This window comes from Lepisma saccharinum, chromosome 14 (genome assembly GCF_977018435.1).
Source record: "Lepisma saccharinum chromosome 14, izLepSacc3.1, whole genome shotgun sequence".
Taxonomy (NCBI): Eukaryota; Metazoa; Arthropoda; class Insecta; order Zygentoma; family Lepismatidae; genus Lepisma; species Lepisma saccharinum.
The window spans coordinates 42,682,301-42,702,092 of record NC_139242.1 but is presented as its reverse complement, the minus strand read 5'-3'; the positions used below and the strand labels follow the sequence as shown (position 1 = coordinate 42,702,092).

At 38.3% G+C, this 19,792-nt stretch overlaps 1 protein-coding gene across 1 annotated transcript; it reads right to left on the bottom strand.

The window, feature by feature from the left end:
- Positions 1-1,061: 1,061 nt before the first annotated feature.
- Positions 1,062-17,873, bottom strand: LOC145998342 (kelch-like protein 40). Its single transcript, XM_083134747.1, has 7 exons — positions 17,802-17,873; positions 15,995-16,064; positions 14,941-14,998; positions 12,769-12,832; positions 11,592-11,725; positions 7,859-8,063; positions 1,062-1,605 (listed from the first exon to the last, which is right to left on the bottom strand). Exons 1-7 carry the CDS (start codon positions 17,871-17,873, stop codon positions 1,246-1,248), a joined length of 963 nt encoding a protein of 320 aa, XP_082990873.1. The 3' UTR covers positions 1,062-1,245.
- Positions 17,874-19,792: the final 1,919 nt, after the last annotated feature.

Genomic DNA, 19,792 nt, shown 5'->3' with positions numbered 1-19,792 from the left:
AGGCTCATCTTAAGAAATGTGTTATGAATGCAGCTCTTTCAAATGATTCACTCAGCAATCTGGTGTGCTCTTTTCTTTCTCTTTTCACTTCATTCTAACAGCAGCACAGCTTTGTGTTGTGAACTTATAAGCCACAAAACAGGCAGTCGTGTATCATCCCATGATAAACTGATCAACTGTAGTGAAGTTCTAAGTCAAACATTTTTCTTTTTTTGCTGCTATCTTAATGTTAACTCATTTCATTCAAGTATTAATATCAGTATCAGTATCAACATGCTTATTCATTGTTAAGCATTACAATAATGCAATAAATGTCATCAGTGGTTATCACGCTACCTCTATTTGCAACCGCAACATTTTGTATGGCAAAATACAGGTTGATTCAAAAGTTGCAATACATACATAGCACGGTGTACTGAGATCTCTGTCTGTCAAGACACTGCATGCAGTGCAAGCTAAGTGGGTCAAATGCATTGGCATGTGAATTCACAACAACGGGGTTCATATTGAAGATATTGTGTACAAAACTGCTTTGTATGCTATGTGCGTATGACAACTTTTGAATCACCCTGTATATAAAACACATTACAGGTCTAATAGGTAGTATGGAAAAAAGCCTTAAATTATTGTGGCATTTATTGTAGTTATTGCACTATATTTTTAAAATGTTATAGCACAATTATGGTCCAATAAATGCCACTGTGAGTTTAGTTTTTTACACTTCAAAAATGTATTCTTGACAGTTTTGCATGAAAAGTTAACAGCATGGTATGATACATGAAACAGAGAAAAAATTGGTTTTCTGTCCATCTTGAAACATTCAGCACTGTTCATTTCGTTTTGTAAGTGCACAAAATGTAGTCTACCCAATTTTGAAAATGTCAAAAATGATCAAAATGTGGAAACACATAAAACAATATCTGGGACTCCAATAATCACCATGAAGATATCCAAAATAGCGTATTTCCCTTTGGAAAACACACTACAAGTAATTCAGTCTTTTGAACCATGAATACTTGAATATGATTCAATTCATAAATAAACTGAATGTAATGAGCAACTCAGATTTTATTATTAAACCAAAAATAATTTGCTTGCCAACAAGAAACATTACACTTACAATAATTTCATAACACAATATTGAACACAACAGTCATTTCCTAAAATTTGAAAATTTTCTTTTGGAGTCATAAATTTTTCACCACCAGCTCTGAATGGCCAAAAAGTTGTCCAAGCCCGGAAAAGTTACTGATGGAATGGTTTCCGTTTTACATCGAATTCTAGATCTACACTCCTGCTTTTTGCAATTTCATTGGCCCAAGTTACCCAATGCATTTTTGTGATGTACTCCAATGTTGTTATAGCTCCAAAGCGAATGAGAGCAATAGCTTCATTTCCTATCGTTCTTTTGATAAGGTCTTCATCAATGTCGATTATCCCTTTTGCTCGGAGTTGGGCATGTGCCCAACGTTGGACCATCTTGAAGACATGCAGCTCTGACTCAATGTTCATCTCTGTTTGTCTAAGAACCAGTAGAAGTGTGCTTCGGTGCACATTCTCCATGGATGGAACACCAAGCACCTTGCTTGCATGCTTGCACAAATTCTGAAACAAAGAGCATGTGAGCCATTGTTAATGCTGTTGTTGGTTTCTGGCTATTTGCTGAAGTCTGTTTACTCTGGTGTCACATCTCACATGTATGTAGTGCTGTCTCTAGAGAATGTTGCAATGTTCGTTCTCTAACTTAAAAGTATCGTGATTGACTTATATTCTAACACTATTGTTTTTCACATACAGAGGAAGAAAATTTATTATCTCCACTTCTTCTTCTACATTATTGTTTAGATGTCAAAAGTACCAAGTTACTTTTTTTGTTTGCCTTGTTTTTTTTTCTGAATTTATAAGGATGTCGGAGAGTATTAACCTGTGGTCACTTGTGATGTTAGATAAAATCTAGCAATACTCATTTCATTATTGATTGTTGTCAAGAATGTGAAAGTCATGTGCTAGCAATGCCTTCTACAATATCTCTACATCATATCTATAATCGAAACAAGCTTGTTGTCAGAAGTACGAGGTGCATCCAGAAAGTAAGTTTCCCTATTTTTTTCCCGTGAAAGTAAACATAATGAGCCGTGTAAATTGCGCATGCGCAGCAGAGCTAAAACGTATCAATCATATGCCAGGCAGACAGATCCCGCCCGGCGCCAGTAGCGAGGTAGCAGTTGTCCGAAGTGGAAGCTTGTATTCCTTCTCCCGCCGCATGCCAGTAGCGAGGCAGCAGTGGTCCGAAATGGAAGCTCGTATTCCTTCTCCCGCCGCATGCGAGGTTTGGTCGGTGATAAAGTTCCTGAATGCACAAAGCATTGCGCCAATTGACATTCATCGTCAGCTCCCTGAGGTCTATGGGCCGAACATTATGAGTAAGCAGATGGTGCGTCGCTGGTGTCGGCAGTTTTCGGAAGGTCGTCAAAGTGTCCATGATGAAGAGCGCAGTGGGCGTCCGTCCCTCATCACTGATGATCTGGTTGAGCTGGTGCGGCAGCACATCGTAGAGAACCGTCGCTTCACGATTACGGAGTTGAGTAGACTTTTTCCGCAGATATCGCGATCCGTGTTGCATGAGATTGTCACGCAGCGCCTGCTGTTCAAAAAATTGTGTGCCAGGTGGGTGCCGAAAAACCTGACACCCGAACACAAAATGAAACGTTCAGGAGCAGCACTGACATTCCTGCAACGGTACCATGATGACTGCGATGATTTCCTCGACAGGATCGTCATGGGCGATGAGACGTGGATTTCGCACTTCACCTCGGAAACCAAGCAGCAGTCAATGCATTGGCGGCATATTGGATCTCCGGTCAAGAAGAAATTCAAACAGACGCTGTCGGTACAGAAAGTGATGTGCACCATGTTTTGGGACAGGAAGGGCATTTTGCTCATTGACTTCCTCCCCAGAGGTGAAACGGTGAACGCTGACCATTACAGTGAAACACTAAGGAAATTGCGACGTGCCATTCAAAACAAGAGGCGTGCATGCTTACTGCAGGTGTTGTGCTCCTCCATGACAATGCTCGTCCACATACGGCTCAGCGCACAGCAGCTGTTTTGACGGAATTTGGCTGGGAGTTGTTTGATCATCCACCTTACAGTCCTGATCTGGCTCCCAGCGATTTTCACGTTTTCTTGCACCTCAAGAAATTCCTGTCCTCCGGTGAGCGTTTTGGCAACGATGAAGAGCTGAAGACGTCTGTCACACGCTGGTTCCATTCACAGGCGGCAGAGTTCTACGACAGTGGGATCCAAAAGTTGATACCATGATACGACAAGTGTCTCAATTCTGGTGGTTGCTATGTTGAAAAATAGCTGAACCTTTGCTGTACCTGTTGCCAATAAATGGTTTCCTGAAACTGTGTTGGTTTGTTTTTAAAAGAATAGGGAAACTTACTTTCTGGATGCACCTCGTATTATTGTTACACATAATATCTATAATCGAAACAAGCTTGTTGTCAGAAGTATTATTGTTACATACGTATTTCCTAACGGGCAAGTTCTAGCATTACACATATATCCTTCTGTATAGATAACTGGCCCTCATATACTTGTAGTTATTCATCAGAGTGAGAGATGGAAAAAATAGAGAGTAGGACGATAGGGAAATGTTCATTATGCCAATTTATATTTTTAAAAGATCTTTCGAAGACTGTTTTCTGAATTTGGTTTACGTTACCATATTATACAATCGAATTATTTCAGAAAATATCATGAATATATTCAAGTTTTTGTTACTACTTCTTTACACACATACTGTAATTATCCAGAAGTATTCTGTATGTTAAATATATATCCATTTATGTAAATGTAAACCAATAGACACAAAAACAAAATATATTAGAAAAATCTGATGTGACATCTATAGGTGAGTAAGCAATCCAAAGAGTACATAATCATGCCAGTTATCCCCCATGTATTTTACTGTTGAAGGCATATGGAGGTGTAGAGATAGGGTTCCACACATTCTTGATCTCAGCCATACTGGAAGTGATGTGATAAGCACCGATCACTTACTTGAGGAATCGAACCTGGGTCTTCCACAAGGTGGTCAGATGTCATTCCGACCATGAGACAAATAGGTCAGCAATGTCACACTGGTAAATTTAGTGATTAATATTAACATAAATATATGTAATTGAGTGAACAATTCTGCCTCTCAATCTTCTTCTTTGGTGAAAAAATTTCCAACTATGCAGTATCTCTTTCCCAAGCAAAGACTCATAGCCATAGCAATGCACATTAAAGAAGGAAATGAAGCATTCAGGTATTTCTATTTTAGGATACACTATCATTTGTTTATCAGCATAACTTTTATATAAAAGGCAACATTTCACTCCCTAGTTCTACAGCTCTCCGTGGGCCCTATGGCCTCCCATCCACCTATTTTCAGTTTTCCTTCTTACAACTCTATCTTAATTGTCCTCAAATTAATTGTACTATTAGGATTATATCAAGAATGAAATCAATAATACCAATGTTCTTTTTTCTTTTTTTACACATTTATTCTCCTTATATATTTATTGCTAATTTTAATTTACAAAAAAGACTTTGACCCTAAGCTCTCAATGGTTTACAAGATCCTACTTAATGTGTTGATTAAGCCGAAACTAAGGTTATTTATTGCTATAAGACAATTCCAGATGCCACTTAATAAACCAAATAATAGCCGTTTATATTCACATTGGCTAACTATGGCGTTAATTTCAGCTGATTTTTGTATACACCTGATATTCTTCTTGTCATCACTTGATATCCACTAACACTAACACTAAACACTTGTAAGCTAGCACTACACTGACAACTATAAATTCATCCCAATATCCTGAAATCTTGTACTCTTCTTTTTTATACTCCTCTTCATTAGATTCTTTATTCTTGACTTACAGTCCGTAACAAATTTGGGTCTATCCTTCACTAACTAATGGCGAAGTATACGTGGTGTGTAAATAAAGTAATGAGACTGGCAACACTGCACACGAACCGGCGATGCTGGTGACGTGGGACTTGGAGGGGAGGTGCATGAACATGTGATACACCATCAGTGCAAGTTGGAACTCACTAGCGTCACGTTGGTTGTCCGTAGCGATTGTTTTAGTGAAGAAGGTTTTGCTTGTGCATTGGGACAATGAGTGACACGAATATCAAGCAACGGTATGCAATCAAGTTTTGCTTCAGACTTGTACACAGTGCAATGGAAACTTTTGCAAAACTGCAGCAGGCCTACGGAGACAGTGTTTTGTCAAGGGCCCAGGTGTTTCATTGGTTTAAGGCACACTCCAAACTCTCCAAGGCCAAAAAAAGCAAGAATGACCAAGTCAAAGATCAAAAGCATGCTGATTTGCTTCTTTGATAGCCAGGGAATCGTTCCAAAGAGTTTGTGCCTCCAGGCCAAGGGGTTAATCAACACTTTTACCGAGAGGTTCTGGAAAGACAGCTAAAAAGGGTCATGCGTGTGCGACCAAACATCAAACTGAACTGGGTGTTGCATCACGACAATGCACCTTGTCACACAGCAATTTCAGTAAACACTTTTTTGGCCAGTAAGAACATTCCTGTGGCTCCTCAGCCTCCTTATTCGCCCGTCTTGAGTCCTTGTGATTTTTTCCTATTTCCGAGATTGAAAACACACCTGAAGGGACGTCGGTTTGAAGACGTGGACAACATTAAAAAGGCTGTAACCAACCAGCTGAAGGCTATTCCAGTATCCGTGTTCCAGCACTGCTATGAGGAGTGGAAGAACCGTCTCCAGCATTGTGTGGCTTCCCAAGGCACTTACTTTGAAGGATACAATGTTGTATTGTAATGTACTTGGAATAAAACAGGTAAAAAAATCTGTCTCATTACTTTATTTACACACCACGTACTTTATAAAACAACTCCCTTCTTGTGAATACGATCACTTGAAAAGCCTATATTATGACCGTAATTTAGTTTGAAAGGTATCTTAGTGGCTAGATACAGCACTAACGTTTCTAGGTATTGTTCCCTTTTCTAGTCCACATGACAAAAACCTCTAAAATAATAATTTCTGCTGAATACTGTAATTACTTTTGCGGTGTGAGCTCTCAATGCAGAATGATAAAAAAGACCATTGGTGTTCTCCTGCTTTTTTGCAGCTTAAAACGTACCACTGGCCAATGTTTATCGGATGTTCCATTGTTCACTGTGGGGAACCCACATATTATTTCTCTCTTGTCAGAAGGAGATTGTCACAAAAAATTATTTACAGGATCCCTAGAATGAGCAACTTGGAGTAATAGTTAACAAACACATCTGGATTACATTCAGATATTGGGTTGGTGCGAATGAAATGTCCGCTTTGACGTCTGGTGGGAAACTCACATCAACAACACAACACAGGGATTGACTGAGGTCACGGGTCTAACGTCATAAACTCTGTATACGTCCAGCAAACAGACTGGAGCACCCAGACAGTCAGCAGGCAGTGTGTTGCTGAACAGGGTCATCTGAAAGTGCACCATGGAGAACACACAATTGCGAGTGATTTGTCTTTACGAATTCAAACTGGGACATTCTGCATTTGGGCCAGGAATGGTAAATGAACGCACCATTCGCCGCTGGTTTGTCAAATTTAGTTCCGGTGACACAGCATTACAAAATGACCCCCGTGGCCATCGACCAACATCATGTTTGGAAGAGCTCCTCAGGAACGCCGTGGAAGCGAACCCTCAGAAAAGTGTTCGTGCCATTGCAGACGAGTTAGGCATACACCATACCACTATCGTTCGGCGGCTCCGTGTGATCGGTAAAGTGAAAAAGTTGGACTCATGGGTACCACATGATTTGACACCGGTCAACAAGACTCGCCGACTGGAGGTGTGCAGTTCTCTGAGTGTAAGGAATAACCGGGATGGTTTCCTGCAGCGGATTGTCACTTCAGATAAAAAATGGATCTGCTATGACAATCATAAACGATCAGGACAATGGTTGGATCGTGATCAACGTCCAGGGCTGTTTCCAAAACCACCTCTCCACCCACGGAAGGTGTTGTTGCTGGTATGGTGGGTGTGATCCATCATGTCTTTCTCAGGCGAGGTGAATCCATCAATGCAGATCGTTACAGTGCTGAACTCCATGAAATGCACCGTAAACTTCTCCGCAAGCATCCAGCAATGGTCAACAGACATGGTGTCCTCATGTTGCATGACAATGCTCGGCCACATGTCGCGCAAAGGATGGTGCAGGCTCTCCATGAGTTGCAATATGAAACCCTTCCTCATCCAGCATATTCTCCTGACCTCTCTCCCACTGACTACCATCTCTTCCGGCATCTCGATCACTTCCTGACAGGGAAGACCTTCGCTGATGATCGGGTGGTGCAACATGCCGTTGAGGAGTTCTTTGCTTTGCAGACTCGACTTCTTTCGCCATGGAATCCAATTGTTGGCTGAGCAATGACAAAAGTGTGTGGCTGCAGACGGCGACTATTTTGATTAACCAGGTATTGTAGTTTTAATTTTTTTGGCCTTTGGCAATGAAGCACCTGGGCCAGACATTTCATTCACACCAACCCAATATATTGGAATATTACAATTTACTTCACTATGATAATAGAAGCAATGGTACACTCAGCTTCAACCTGATTAAATGGTATTATTTTATTAGTTGAAGGAAAGGGAGTAGCATATTACTGTTAATAATAAAAATAGTCTTATTTCCCAGCTAAGGGAGCATATTATTCCAGAAAAAGCTGCTAACTTTTATCTTTAGTGGGGAGGTGATCCATCACCTCACCATGTTCCATAAAATATTTACAAAAATACTGAAAATAAGATAGTCATACCTTCAATGCTGCATTCTGCAGAGACGGATTATTGTAAATTACGCCCCAATTGAGAAACATAGGAGTGTTCTCAAGGGTCATCTGGGGAAGCAGGAACATGGCCATGAACTCCGCAAGTGTTGGAACTTTGTACTTGTTCGCCAGGAGACACAGCTGCGAGGCTTGCTCAATGGAAGAAGGTGCCACACTCAAGCCATGGAGGTATCTACAGTAGAAAAGTAAAAAATTATTAGGCATGACACATGATAAAAGTACTACCAAAACACAACTCACAATTCCTATATTATTTTATTAATGAGACATATTAGTGATAAAGATTTATAGAGTTTAGTTATTTTATCAGAGAAGATATTCAATTTGCATGATTTTGTTTTTCCACAATTCACTGTTTATTATATTATTCGTTGGGATGGAACAAATTAGTTGATTGATGATAGAGTGTAATTATGTTACTGGTAAAATTGGATCCATACTATTACACATGTTATTCTCAAAAATTTATAAGGTTCTGGGTTCGAATCCCAGCCTGGGCATGGGTGTTTTTTGTTTGAGTGTCCCTTCAATTTCATCATATCATCACTTATCCCCATTGTTAGGGCCTCCCCATTGTGCAGCGGTAGCGTCATTGCCTTGTAACCAAGGGGTTCCGTGTTCGATACCCGGTGGAGGCACAAGTGGTTCGGATCCCACTTTAAACTGTAGGTCCAGTCCCGATTAGCCTTACTGTGCATAAAGTGGACTTAAAACAGCAACTCAAACTTATCCCCATTGTTGCAATTAATCAAAAGTGGCAAGAAAGCAAAGTAAAATATCAAATCAAATCAATCAAAAATGCATACACTTTTTGAAATCACGTTCATGCATTTCTAGCACTCGTATAAGTGAAAAATCTTGTTTCCAACACACATGACTCATTAGGACTGAATGACGATTTATCAGGAGGGAAAACTATAGTTAACAATATATTTTGTGCCATAAGGTATTTCATACAGCTCTTTGAATTGAATAAAAATACACATTCTTTGTTGAACAATACTAAAACAAAATAACTATACATTCTAAGTTAGTAAGTAAGTATATTACTATTGTGCACAAAGTTACACTTTATCCACTGTCTTTATATAACTACTAACTTCATTTTCTATATATTGTTATTCTTATGAAGATTTCAACCTATACAGCTCACTACATACAATGGTTGATTAACCCATATGCATGGCACACAGTGGAGAGTCACATGTCTGTGACAGCCAATCTGCATAAATTAATTGTGATGGTGAGAATGAAGGATTAACTGATGAAAAAAAGGGGTTACAAACAACAAACAAAAGTTATTTTATGTCACATCCGAACCTAGGACCACAACGGCTAAATAAAACAGCCAGAAGGGGGGGGGGGGGAGATGCACTGATTAATAATGGTAACACTGTTGAGCCTGACATTTCCTGTCAGGAATTCCTGAGCTTGAAACCTCCTGACAGGCAGGGCCGGATTAAGACGAAATTTGGCCTGATGCTTGAAATCTTTATGTACAATAGTAACTGTATAATAAGTAACGCTGTGTCTAGGCATCTGAAATTGGGGCTCCAAATTTCATTTTCTAAGATTTATTTTCAGGTTAATATAGCAAGAGAAAACTGTTCAGCTTTTGGAAAATTCTCGTCTGTTTTCATCTGGGCCTATTTCAGGAATGGGCCTAATGCTGCAGCATCAATAGCACCCACCTTAATCCAGCCCTGAAGACAGGTGACTGACAGGTACCTGGTGAGAGTCTGTGCCTTATCAATTCCTCAAGGTCTGGAGGTGGACAAATTCCTTATTTCCTGGACTTCTTCTCTCCTCTCTTCTTTTTCATTATTCTTCCATATTTCCTCCTTCCTTTCTCTCATCCTTTCCACTCTTTCTAACACTCTTTTCCATTCTTTGCTGATTTTCAATCCCCCATTCCAGTTCATTATTTCTTCCTCTCCTATCTTCTCTATTTCCTTCACCTCTTTCCACTTCCTCACTAGTCCTTTTTCCTCCCTCCCTATCCTCCTAGCATTCTCCCATTCTATGTCGTGTCCTGTTTCTTTTGCGTGCTTGAATATAGCATTTTTCTCGCTCTTTAGTCTTACGTGTGGGATAAAACAATGAAAATGAGTAAAGGCCTAAATATAGCCTCTAGCTTAAGCCCAGAATAGGTGATGAACAAATGGGAAAAGAAAGTGATCGAAAAAGGAGGGGACAAGATAATTCTGTTCTGAAGATATGTGGACGATTGTTTCGGCATATGGAGGGGAACAAGGAGGCATCTGTACATATTTGTCAAAGAAATAGAAGATGAAACACGAGGGATACTGCTGGAGCTTGAAATAGAAGAGGAAGAGAAGATAAGTTTCCTAGATATATTGATGAAAAGGGAGAGGAAAGGAGATTGAGACCACTTGGCATCAGAAAAAGTGTGCAACAGGTGTCTTCTGTCACAAAAGAAGTGATGTGAGTGAGGGGACAAAGATTAATTTTATAAAGAATATGTAAGACAGAATCAAGAAAATATGCACAAAAGAAGAGGGAAATAAAGCAAAATAGAGAGCTTATGGAAGCAGCTAGAAAAGAATGGGAACAAAAAGGAAGACAGACTTGACATAAACAGAAGAAGAAGGAACAAAGAAGAGAAAGAAACAGGGGAGGTCAAAGAGAAAAAAAAGAGAGGTGGTTTGGCATAAGGAGTATGGAGAAAGTCACAGAGACGATAAGCAAAGTACTTAGAAAAGCAGGCATGAGAACATACACAAAGGGAAGCTGCAGCATTTTAAGGATAGCAAACAAGAAGGAAGAAAAGAGGAAGGGATTATCTATGAGGTTCAGTGTAAGGAATGTGAGAGTGTGTACATAGGGAAAATGAAAAAGAGACTGAAAGACAGGTTGAAGCAACATAAGGATGACATAAGACTAAAGAGGGAGAAAAATGCTATATTCAAGCACGCAAAAGAAATGGGACACCGCATAGAATGGGAGAAGGCTAGGAGGATAGGGAGGGAGGAAAGAGGATTAGTGAGGAAGTGGAAAGAGGTGAAGGAAATAGAGAAGAAAGGAGAGAAAGAAATAATGAACTGGAATGGGGGATTGAAAATCAGCAAAGAATGGAAAGGAGAGAAAGGAAGGAAGAAAGGAGAAGGAAGAATAACGATGAAAGAAGAGAGGAGAGAAGGAGTCCAGGAGATAAGGAATCTGTCCATCTCCATGCCTTGAGGAATTGATAAGGCACAGACTCTCACCAGGTACCTGTCAATCACCTGTCAGGTAATGTCAATTACCTGTCAGGAGGTTCCAAGCTCAGGAATTCCTGACAGGAAACATTCTCTGATAAGGACTGGCACCTTCATGTTGTTTTGTGTATGGACTCTGTACTGGGAGTGCATATATAAGATGATGTTGGATCTTTCATAAATTTATTGTGAATCTTCGTCTTCTAAAGAAGACCCTGTAAGAGGGGAAACGTTACGTTTTTAGTGTATATTTTTTATACAATAAATTTTGCCTTGGTCGGCATATTAATGTTTGATTAATAATATGTGCTCTACAACAGCCAAAGCACAATACTGTTCTCATCACCTTCAGTGCGGCCAAGATCGAAAAATGTGTTGGGGGTCCTACCTCAAAATCTCCTATGTGCCCTCATGGCACTCTTCAATGCACAGGGGATAGCTTTCCCTTTTTTCATTTCACAGTATCCAGCATTTAGACTTACCTAAAGAACAAGGAAAATGCTTCTGCAGAGACACCAGTCTCTGTAAGATTTATTCTCGAAGGGTTGCTTCGAGAAAAAAGGGACGATAATACAGGACTCTCTTTCGCCAAAATGGTCTTCTTCACGCTGAATACCTGCCAACAAAATACATCACATACTGAGTAACATTAGAGCTTGTTAAGGTAAATATTCTACATATGTTAACACATGATTCTCAGGAGAATCTGTAGTTTAACATGTGTGCATACCTTTTGGTTGAAAGGCAACAACTATACACGTATTTGTAATCTTTACAAAAATTCAAAAGTGTGGTACAAAAACACTACATTTTAGGTTCACATTCAGCAAATAAAAAGACTGTGCTTATTATGGTGAATTAAATCTGGAGTAGCAGTAATGAAATAAAAATAAAGATTTGGGGCTCTGCAATGGCATTGTTGCCTTGTAATCAAGGGGCCTCGGGTTCAATACCTGGTGTGGGCACAAGGGGTTCGGATCCCACTAACTGTAAGTCCAGTCCCAGGAGCATTAGCCTTCCTGTGCATAAAGTAGACTTAAAACTTCAATTCAAACTCAAAAAAAAGATTTGCATCCAAAGATGAACACTCATAATCTTCACCTCTTATCACGTATGTGAAGTGCACACAAATAAATGCTCAAGTTTCTCTATCTTAATGGTAGTTCCCTGGATGACAATACAAAATCATATCCTGGAAATTAATATTTCCCTTGTTATTAGCACTTCCACCTTTGGTCCAAAACAGTCCCAGGTTTGATCCCCAAAAGCAGTTTCAGTGCCGATCCAGTATTGTGAGGATAACTGGGATGCTACTTGAGCAGGTCAGAAAGCAGTAGTAATGGGAATCAATGTTCTGACCACACAATTCCCAGTCAAAAGTCACTTCACAGGCCTTGACCTTCAGAGAACTGCTAAGCCATAAAGTTTAGTTTAGTTTCTTAATGAATACATATATACTAAACAAAACCAGCAAACCTGTTGCTTTGAAAAATTATTCACATTTTCAGTATAGCCCAGTATGGCATGTGTGTATGCTTCACATACACACTTTGATACATAAGCCAGTTTTAAACTATCCTGAGATTCATGTAAACTCTAGTCTGAACAGCTTAAAGGTAAGGATGAATTTTTAAGATAATAATTTATTCCAACACTTACCACATCTCTCACTCTAATAATGCAGCATGAGTCATCATTTTCTGAAGCATGTTCCACCTTCAACCTGGATGCAAATATTATACATAAGTTAGAAATGAAATTGTCTAAATTGAAAATAATTTAGGCTTCACAGACTTGTGTGTTCGTTAATAACAATGCTTCAAATTCATGAAAATTCTAAACATAAAATGAGACTAATCAGCATGTAAGCAGATAGAAGTAATCTTGCTACACATAGTATTTTTCATGAGCAAAGCATTATATTCTGAAAAATTAAATCTTGGCTTTCCAGGTTTTGCAGGTATTTTAAAATAAATTTCCAGAGCAATGTTCAATGTTTTAACTTTCTCTAACTCTGTTTACATTAGATTTTCTACATTTGGAAATATGAAATCAATGGCTTCAGCTGCAAGAAATACCATATTTTAAATAATTTTGTTTTACTTATGAACACAAATTAAGGTTTAGAAAATTTATAAGAAAAAGAATGGATGATATTCAACTAACAACTTTCCCCACAATTCATTGCATGAAATCACGTTCCACCGCCATATTTCTGGTAAACAAATCAGATCCTGCGTTGAAAATGTGCCAGGTAAGCATTTTGCGTATGATCATTGCCGAATTGATTCAAGACATGATCATCATGATCATATGACAAATGTGTATGTATAAGATCGCAAAGAAGCTTCTCATATGCTTTCCTTAACACATGCAAATCTGTTTGCTCGATTTCATACCGTTTTGTTCCAAAAGTGCACTGCGTAATTATGTCAAATTCATGCGTATGCACTCCAGTACAGCAAGATCAGCATGGTTACAAAATTACTTCTTTAACTTTTAGTTATTCATTATTTCTTCCCTGTTATTCAACAGAATCAACCTGCCGTAGGCTTGGAATGTTCGTTCTTTTCTGATATGGAACCATCCACACCCTCTAATGGCATGTTGACAAAACATCTGTCCAGCGACACATCACCCTGGCCTGCTTGTAGCCAGCGCCAGCAAGGGTCCCAAGAGAAACATGCAACCTTGAATCAGCCATTGGGAGACTGTTTTATGTGGAGGGAAACTTTGTACTCCAATCTGTAAGGGATGAAAGATAGTCGGCTGCCATCGGTGAAGTCTGCTGATGTCCTCAGTGTTGCGAACTGCACGATTAAGTGTCCATGCCAGCGTTGTAGCATATCAACCAAGCAAGTTACAATTTTCATAGTTTTAAATAAACCATAAAGTTTCAAAGCACACGAGAAACACAAAAATATGATTGCTGACATGCATTATGACACATTCAGAGCGTTTTATCTATTAAAACACCATGTCCAAAAACACATCCACCAAATAGAGTTGGTAAAACTCGCTGCCAACGGCCACATTTTTTTCCAAGCACTTTGTGAGGTTAAAAGTTTCTCAGGCATGAAAATTTCTATTTGTTTTGTTTGTTTTTGCGAGAAGTTCGAGTGGTTGTGTGGAAAGCTTCAAAAACTTTAATACTGAAATTGTTTATTATTTTCTATGGAAAGAACTATGTGGTGCAACAGTGGATTTGTGAATATTGCAATATGTGAAAATCGTGAAAAATGTTTTGATCATCTGTGTTCGTCTGTTGCATTAAATATGTTTGACAACAGACCAAATGAGGTTCGAATAAATGAACAAACTGCGCCAGGACGTTCACCTTTCCCTTTCAAATACTTATTGATTGATGACCATCTTGAAGTACCAGAGACGTTAAGGTAACAGTATCAGGTAGAGTGCTCATATTTCAGTATAACGTACCATGTAGAAGCAATGAATTCTAGGTTTTCTTAATTTTTTGTGATCTGCTTCCCCAACAAAAAATGTCACCGCATGGCATTGGTTAAATTGAATATTAACCATTGATATGAAACCATAATGATTGATTTATTCATACTTTCCAGGCTTTCTAAGTGTGTGGTAAACACATTATGTTCAAATGTCAGAACCAGTAAAGCATCATCTCTATTGATTCAAAGTGTTATTAAGCATCATCCCTTTCAAAAACTTTTTTATAGCCCTTACATATTAAGATTACATATTACAATTACATTTTTATATTCCGCATTATCAATTGTGAACACCACAATATGCATGTCCAATTAATATCCAAGGTTACAGCTACTATATACAGTATACAATGACAAGAAGTACCTTTTGTTGCCGCCAGCATCACCGTTTTGACCACCAGTTTCATCTTGATGAATTTCTGCTGTGGGATAACAACGTGAAAAAATTAGATTGAAGAGACAACATAAAATGAAACACACAGAATGTGTAAACATCTCCCTGTCTTCAAAATTTTCTCTACAAATTCAGCTTTAATTGCCACAATTACCCAAAAGTGGCAGAAAAGTGATGCTACATAACAACAATCGAATAAACTCAAGAAGCAAATGAAAGTAAGAATGATTTTTGATTTGATTTATTTTACTTCGCTTCTTGTGCCACTTTTAACTAATTTGCGAAGATGGGGATGAGTGATGATATGATGATTAAACATAACAAACGTCCATGCCCAAGCCAGGATTTGAACTCGGGACCCTTGGCATCGCAGCACGATGTGCTAACCACTCTGCCACGGGGGCCGGCGAAAGTAAGAATGAGAAACAAAAGTTTAAAATTGAAGGAAACACTGAAGAAAAACTGTGTATGGCACTTATAAGACTTTTCCATTAACCTAGTACGATGTCAGAAGATTGGAGACCACATCAAGTCCTAAACTAGTCTTAAGTCCATCTTCTCAAACTGAGCAAGAACAGCTCACACATAACAAGAAATCATCATACACAGAACTTCTAAATAGAGATGGTGCTGGCAAATATAGTATCACATCAGTTGAGATAAATTCATCATTCACAACATAATTAGCAATCATTCTTCAGACATAATAAATTAACACATAAATGCATGAGAAACTAAGCTGAAATTGTACATAACTATACAAATCATTAGAAATTTTCCAATGGTAAGATGGATGAACTTGTTCTACTCTGTCGTGAGAGAGATGTCTAACAAAGAATATCATTTACATAACTAGCGTGGCTGTGATATTGCATTGCACAGCATGTGTAGATAGCTAAGGTGGCACTAGCTGCTACCATAATGATGAATGAAAACAAGAGGTGGTAGTTGAAATGGAATAAATACATAAACTTTCCACACAGAAAGGGAGTTTTTATTTCATCCAATAAAAAAGATTACTCACTTTTCAAGCTCGCAAAATTTCTTTTAGCCATGAGTTTCACCAATGGCTTCTCCTTTCCTTCAAGTGGAACCTGATGAAAAGTGCATATAAAATTACATTTGATCACTACCAATTTTATTATTATTGCTTTTCATTCTCACATAGTAAATAGACAACATATTGCATAAGGAAGAAAATACATCCAGCCTCAAAAAAAAATCTAGCATCTCAACTTAAGCTTAACTTTGAACAGACACTCATACTGATGATAATACTATTACTGATTCCCATACTTAAATTAAAAGTTGTTGAAAATATTGATTAATATTAGTGGGTAAGTATTCAATTCCAATTATAAGCATCAATTTATAAATTTTTCTTCAAACGACTCAAGAACTAAATCAGAATATTAAAATGCATCTTCTGAAGTGCTTTCTTTTCTGCCAGTATGCAGCAATATGCCTGCCGTACCGGCACTCTTTTGTAGGTGAGTATGAAAAATATGTGTTTATATGCCTGCCGTACCGGCACTCTTTTGTAGGTGAGTATGAAAAATATGTGTTTATGGATGCTCCATCATGAACATACCACAATATTTTGAGTAGTTCTTAAAATGAACACAGTAAGAGAGCTTTCAGACAGACACGGCAACAGATGACAAGGTAAAAGCGACACTTGTCAATTGGAAATGGACAAGAAATATATGCATATCGTTCTTACTGGGCCGTTTTCATAATAGCATGCATAGTGTCGCCTCAATCTGTTGGTAGCACATGCACAGACTGCATGGGACCTGTGTTGCTTGTCTCTCGTTACTTCGGTGTGAAATTGCCATGTCGCTTTGGTCTGAAAGCTCCCTGACAAACTGACTTGAAGAGTACTGGGACCTTTCTTCCCAGGAAAAAAACTGCTCTTATGTAATCATAAAATATGGTTTTTCACATAATATTGGTGCAAAATAAATGCAAACCTCAAAATTTCGCATAATTGCCAGGATTATTAGATTCCAGAAAAGTGTCTCACAGCATTTTTTCAGATCCCGAAAAAGACCAAACCATCAGAAAAGTATCAGCCAGAATCGGTAGACAAAATCCAACCGACACTTTCTGATGGTGATACGTTAGTATATGTACCAGCTCAGCTCTAATCTCTGCATATCCATCTAAATTGTAATTTCATTGTGTAGTGATTTTTTACTTATTTGCCAAAAAGTAATATAATTAATAGGAATTTTAGGATCTATTTTAATGATTCCATAACAATCACAATTTTCTCCTGAGTGTACACCTATATAAAATAATATTCACTTTCTAGTAAATCAGCACCCTCAGACTTATTCAGTACACAACTTTAATGTTGTCAGAAGATTTTTTTTGTTGTTACAAAATTATTTTAAACAAGTCTTGAAATTCATACAATTTATACCCTTTACTAAAAGACAGCCTTGCATGGTCAATTACTCCTTAATTTTTACCATTATTTGGATTGTCTGCAGCTGTCAGCAAAGGGTGTACATTATATTAACTTTAGCATGTTTTAATGATTCTAAAAATGCGAGAGAAAATATGAGAAGTGTTTAGAAGTAAAAATCACATGTATATAAGTGAAACATTATACTAGTAAAAAGTGCTGTAATCGTGTGTTTAATTTTCACTTTGTACTTCATACATATTAGTTTATAGGATGTGAATAAGCTACATCCTTACAGATGTATTATTATATAACTATAATTATCATCTAGAAAAGCTGTAAAAAACCCCACCCCTATCCTCAAATTTATATAGATCTGTAAAAACATTATGAAAATAATTAAATTTATCAACTCCACCTTTTCCAGTGGCCAAACACCCTTCTTGTTGCCAAGATATTGGATGTCTTTATTGCTGTCGGGGTAAATCATTGTTGAATATACAAGGTCCGTTCATAAATCAACCGAACTGTCAAAAAAAAAAAGAGCCAAACCACAACCGAACTGTCAAAAAAAATAAAAAAAAAATAAAAAAAAAGGTACCGTATTCTGGCAACACTGCAAAGAGCTATATCTAAACTTCCCCTCAGTGCATGTTTCAACCTGTTCCAGGTAGTCGGTATCGGGGCAAGCGTGTGTCAGATGCAGGTCATGTGCAGGCAGCATACAAAATATACGCACCAAGATGGAACAACGTTACAGCATAAAGTTTTGTTACAAATTGGATAAATCGTTTACCGAAATGTTACATACGATACGGGTAGCAGCATTATCAAGAACCCAGGTGTATGACTGGTACAATTGTTTCAAAGGTGGGCGTGAAAGTGTCAAGGATGAACAAAGATCAGGATGCCCTTCAACGTCAAGGAATGACGACAATGTGGGGAAAGTTCATGCACTGGTGAGAGGTGATAGACGTTTAACCATGCAGCAACTGTCAGACATGGTTCATTTGTACTTGTACAAGGAAGTGCTTGGTTGACTCAGAAACAGAATGAAGCAGGTTAGGAAGGACCTCCGTGATTCTGGCCAATGGTTTCTGTTACACGATAATGCTCGGCCTCATACCGCATTGTCTGTACAACAATACCTTGCTAAGCATTCAGTGACAGTGACCAATCACCCTCCATACTTATCACCTGCTGATTTTTTCCTTTTTCCCAAGCTTAAGATGGCTATGAAAGGGTGAAGATTTGAGGACGTCACAGACATTAAATTAAGTGTTATGCATATTTTGCGAACACTTACTGTCAATAAGGTGTGCCGATCAGCCCCCCCCCCCCCAAGGTCTATGATGCACTCCCCCCAAAATGGTTAGAACATCCCCCCTTTATGCCGAATTATTTGCTCAAATTATTTTCTTCAGACAAAATTTGAGGAACAGTGTAACACAGAATTGCATGTATATTGTACTCGTATATTACTTGACATTGATTGAAATAACATGTTACACAAATGATGATAATTTCTGGCATTGTTGCAGCAAGCTTATTGATAATTTCCTCAATTGACTCCACTCTTAAAATATCGGACTCACAGGATGGAATTAAGGTAGACATTAAACACTTATCAGACATACACAAGCATGGTCAGTTTTTAATGGCTCTAATTACACTCATTGTGCGTTCTGCAGAGCAATTTGTCAACTTATTTTATATAATACCTGCATATTTGGAAAGGTCGAAAAATGGACAACAACACAGTATGGTTTAAGAAATCCATTCTTAACCCATTTCTGCAGATCTATAACTTATTCAGAACCTGTCATGTCATGTGTACCTGTGTACATCAAACCATGTGAACAGGAAAGATAGCATAAAAAAAAACTTTAAAAACTTTTGAACTGTTTCTCATGACTCATCTCATTAGGCTGATTTTGTTCACCTGGTCCTGAACCTGAACCTGAAGCACTTTCCTCATTGGTGTAATTTTGCCAAGGTTCACTACCAAATTTAACTTCCACAGTTTTGTACTTTATGGGAAGATTATTTTTAGTTTTATATTCATGTTTAAGTTCATAGTGTTTTTTCCACTTATCCTGGCAATGAATGGTATTACACGTGTACTCCACACACATGTATTTGTGTATTTGAACTGTCTTGTAAGACACTTTGGAATGAATGTTCCTCTTTCAATTTACAGTCAATAAAAGTAAGCTTTAGACAATGAAAATTGACAGTATTATACAATTATTCAGTCAGTCATAGCACAGGAACACAACAAGCGAACAGTAGCGGCAATTGGGTTCCAAAACTAGGGGAGCAAAGTGCCCAAATGGGGGGGAGGACCACCAGTGGCTCCAGAGGGGGTACGATGGTATGGCTGTACCCCTTGTTGTTTCACGGCGCCGG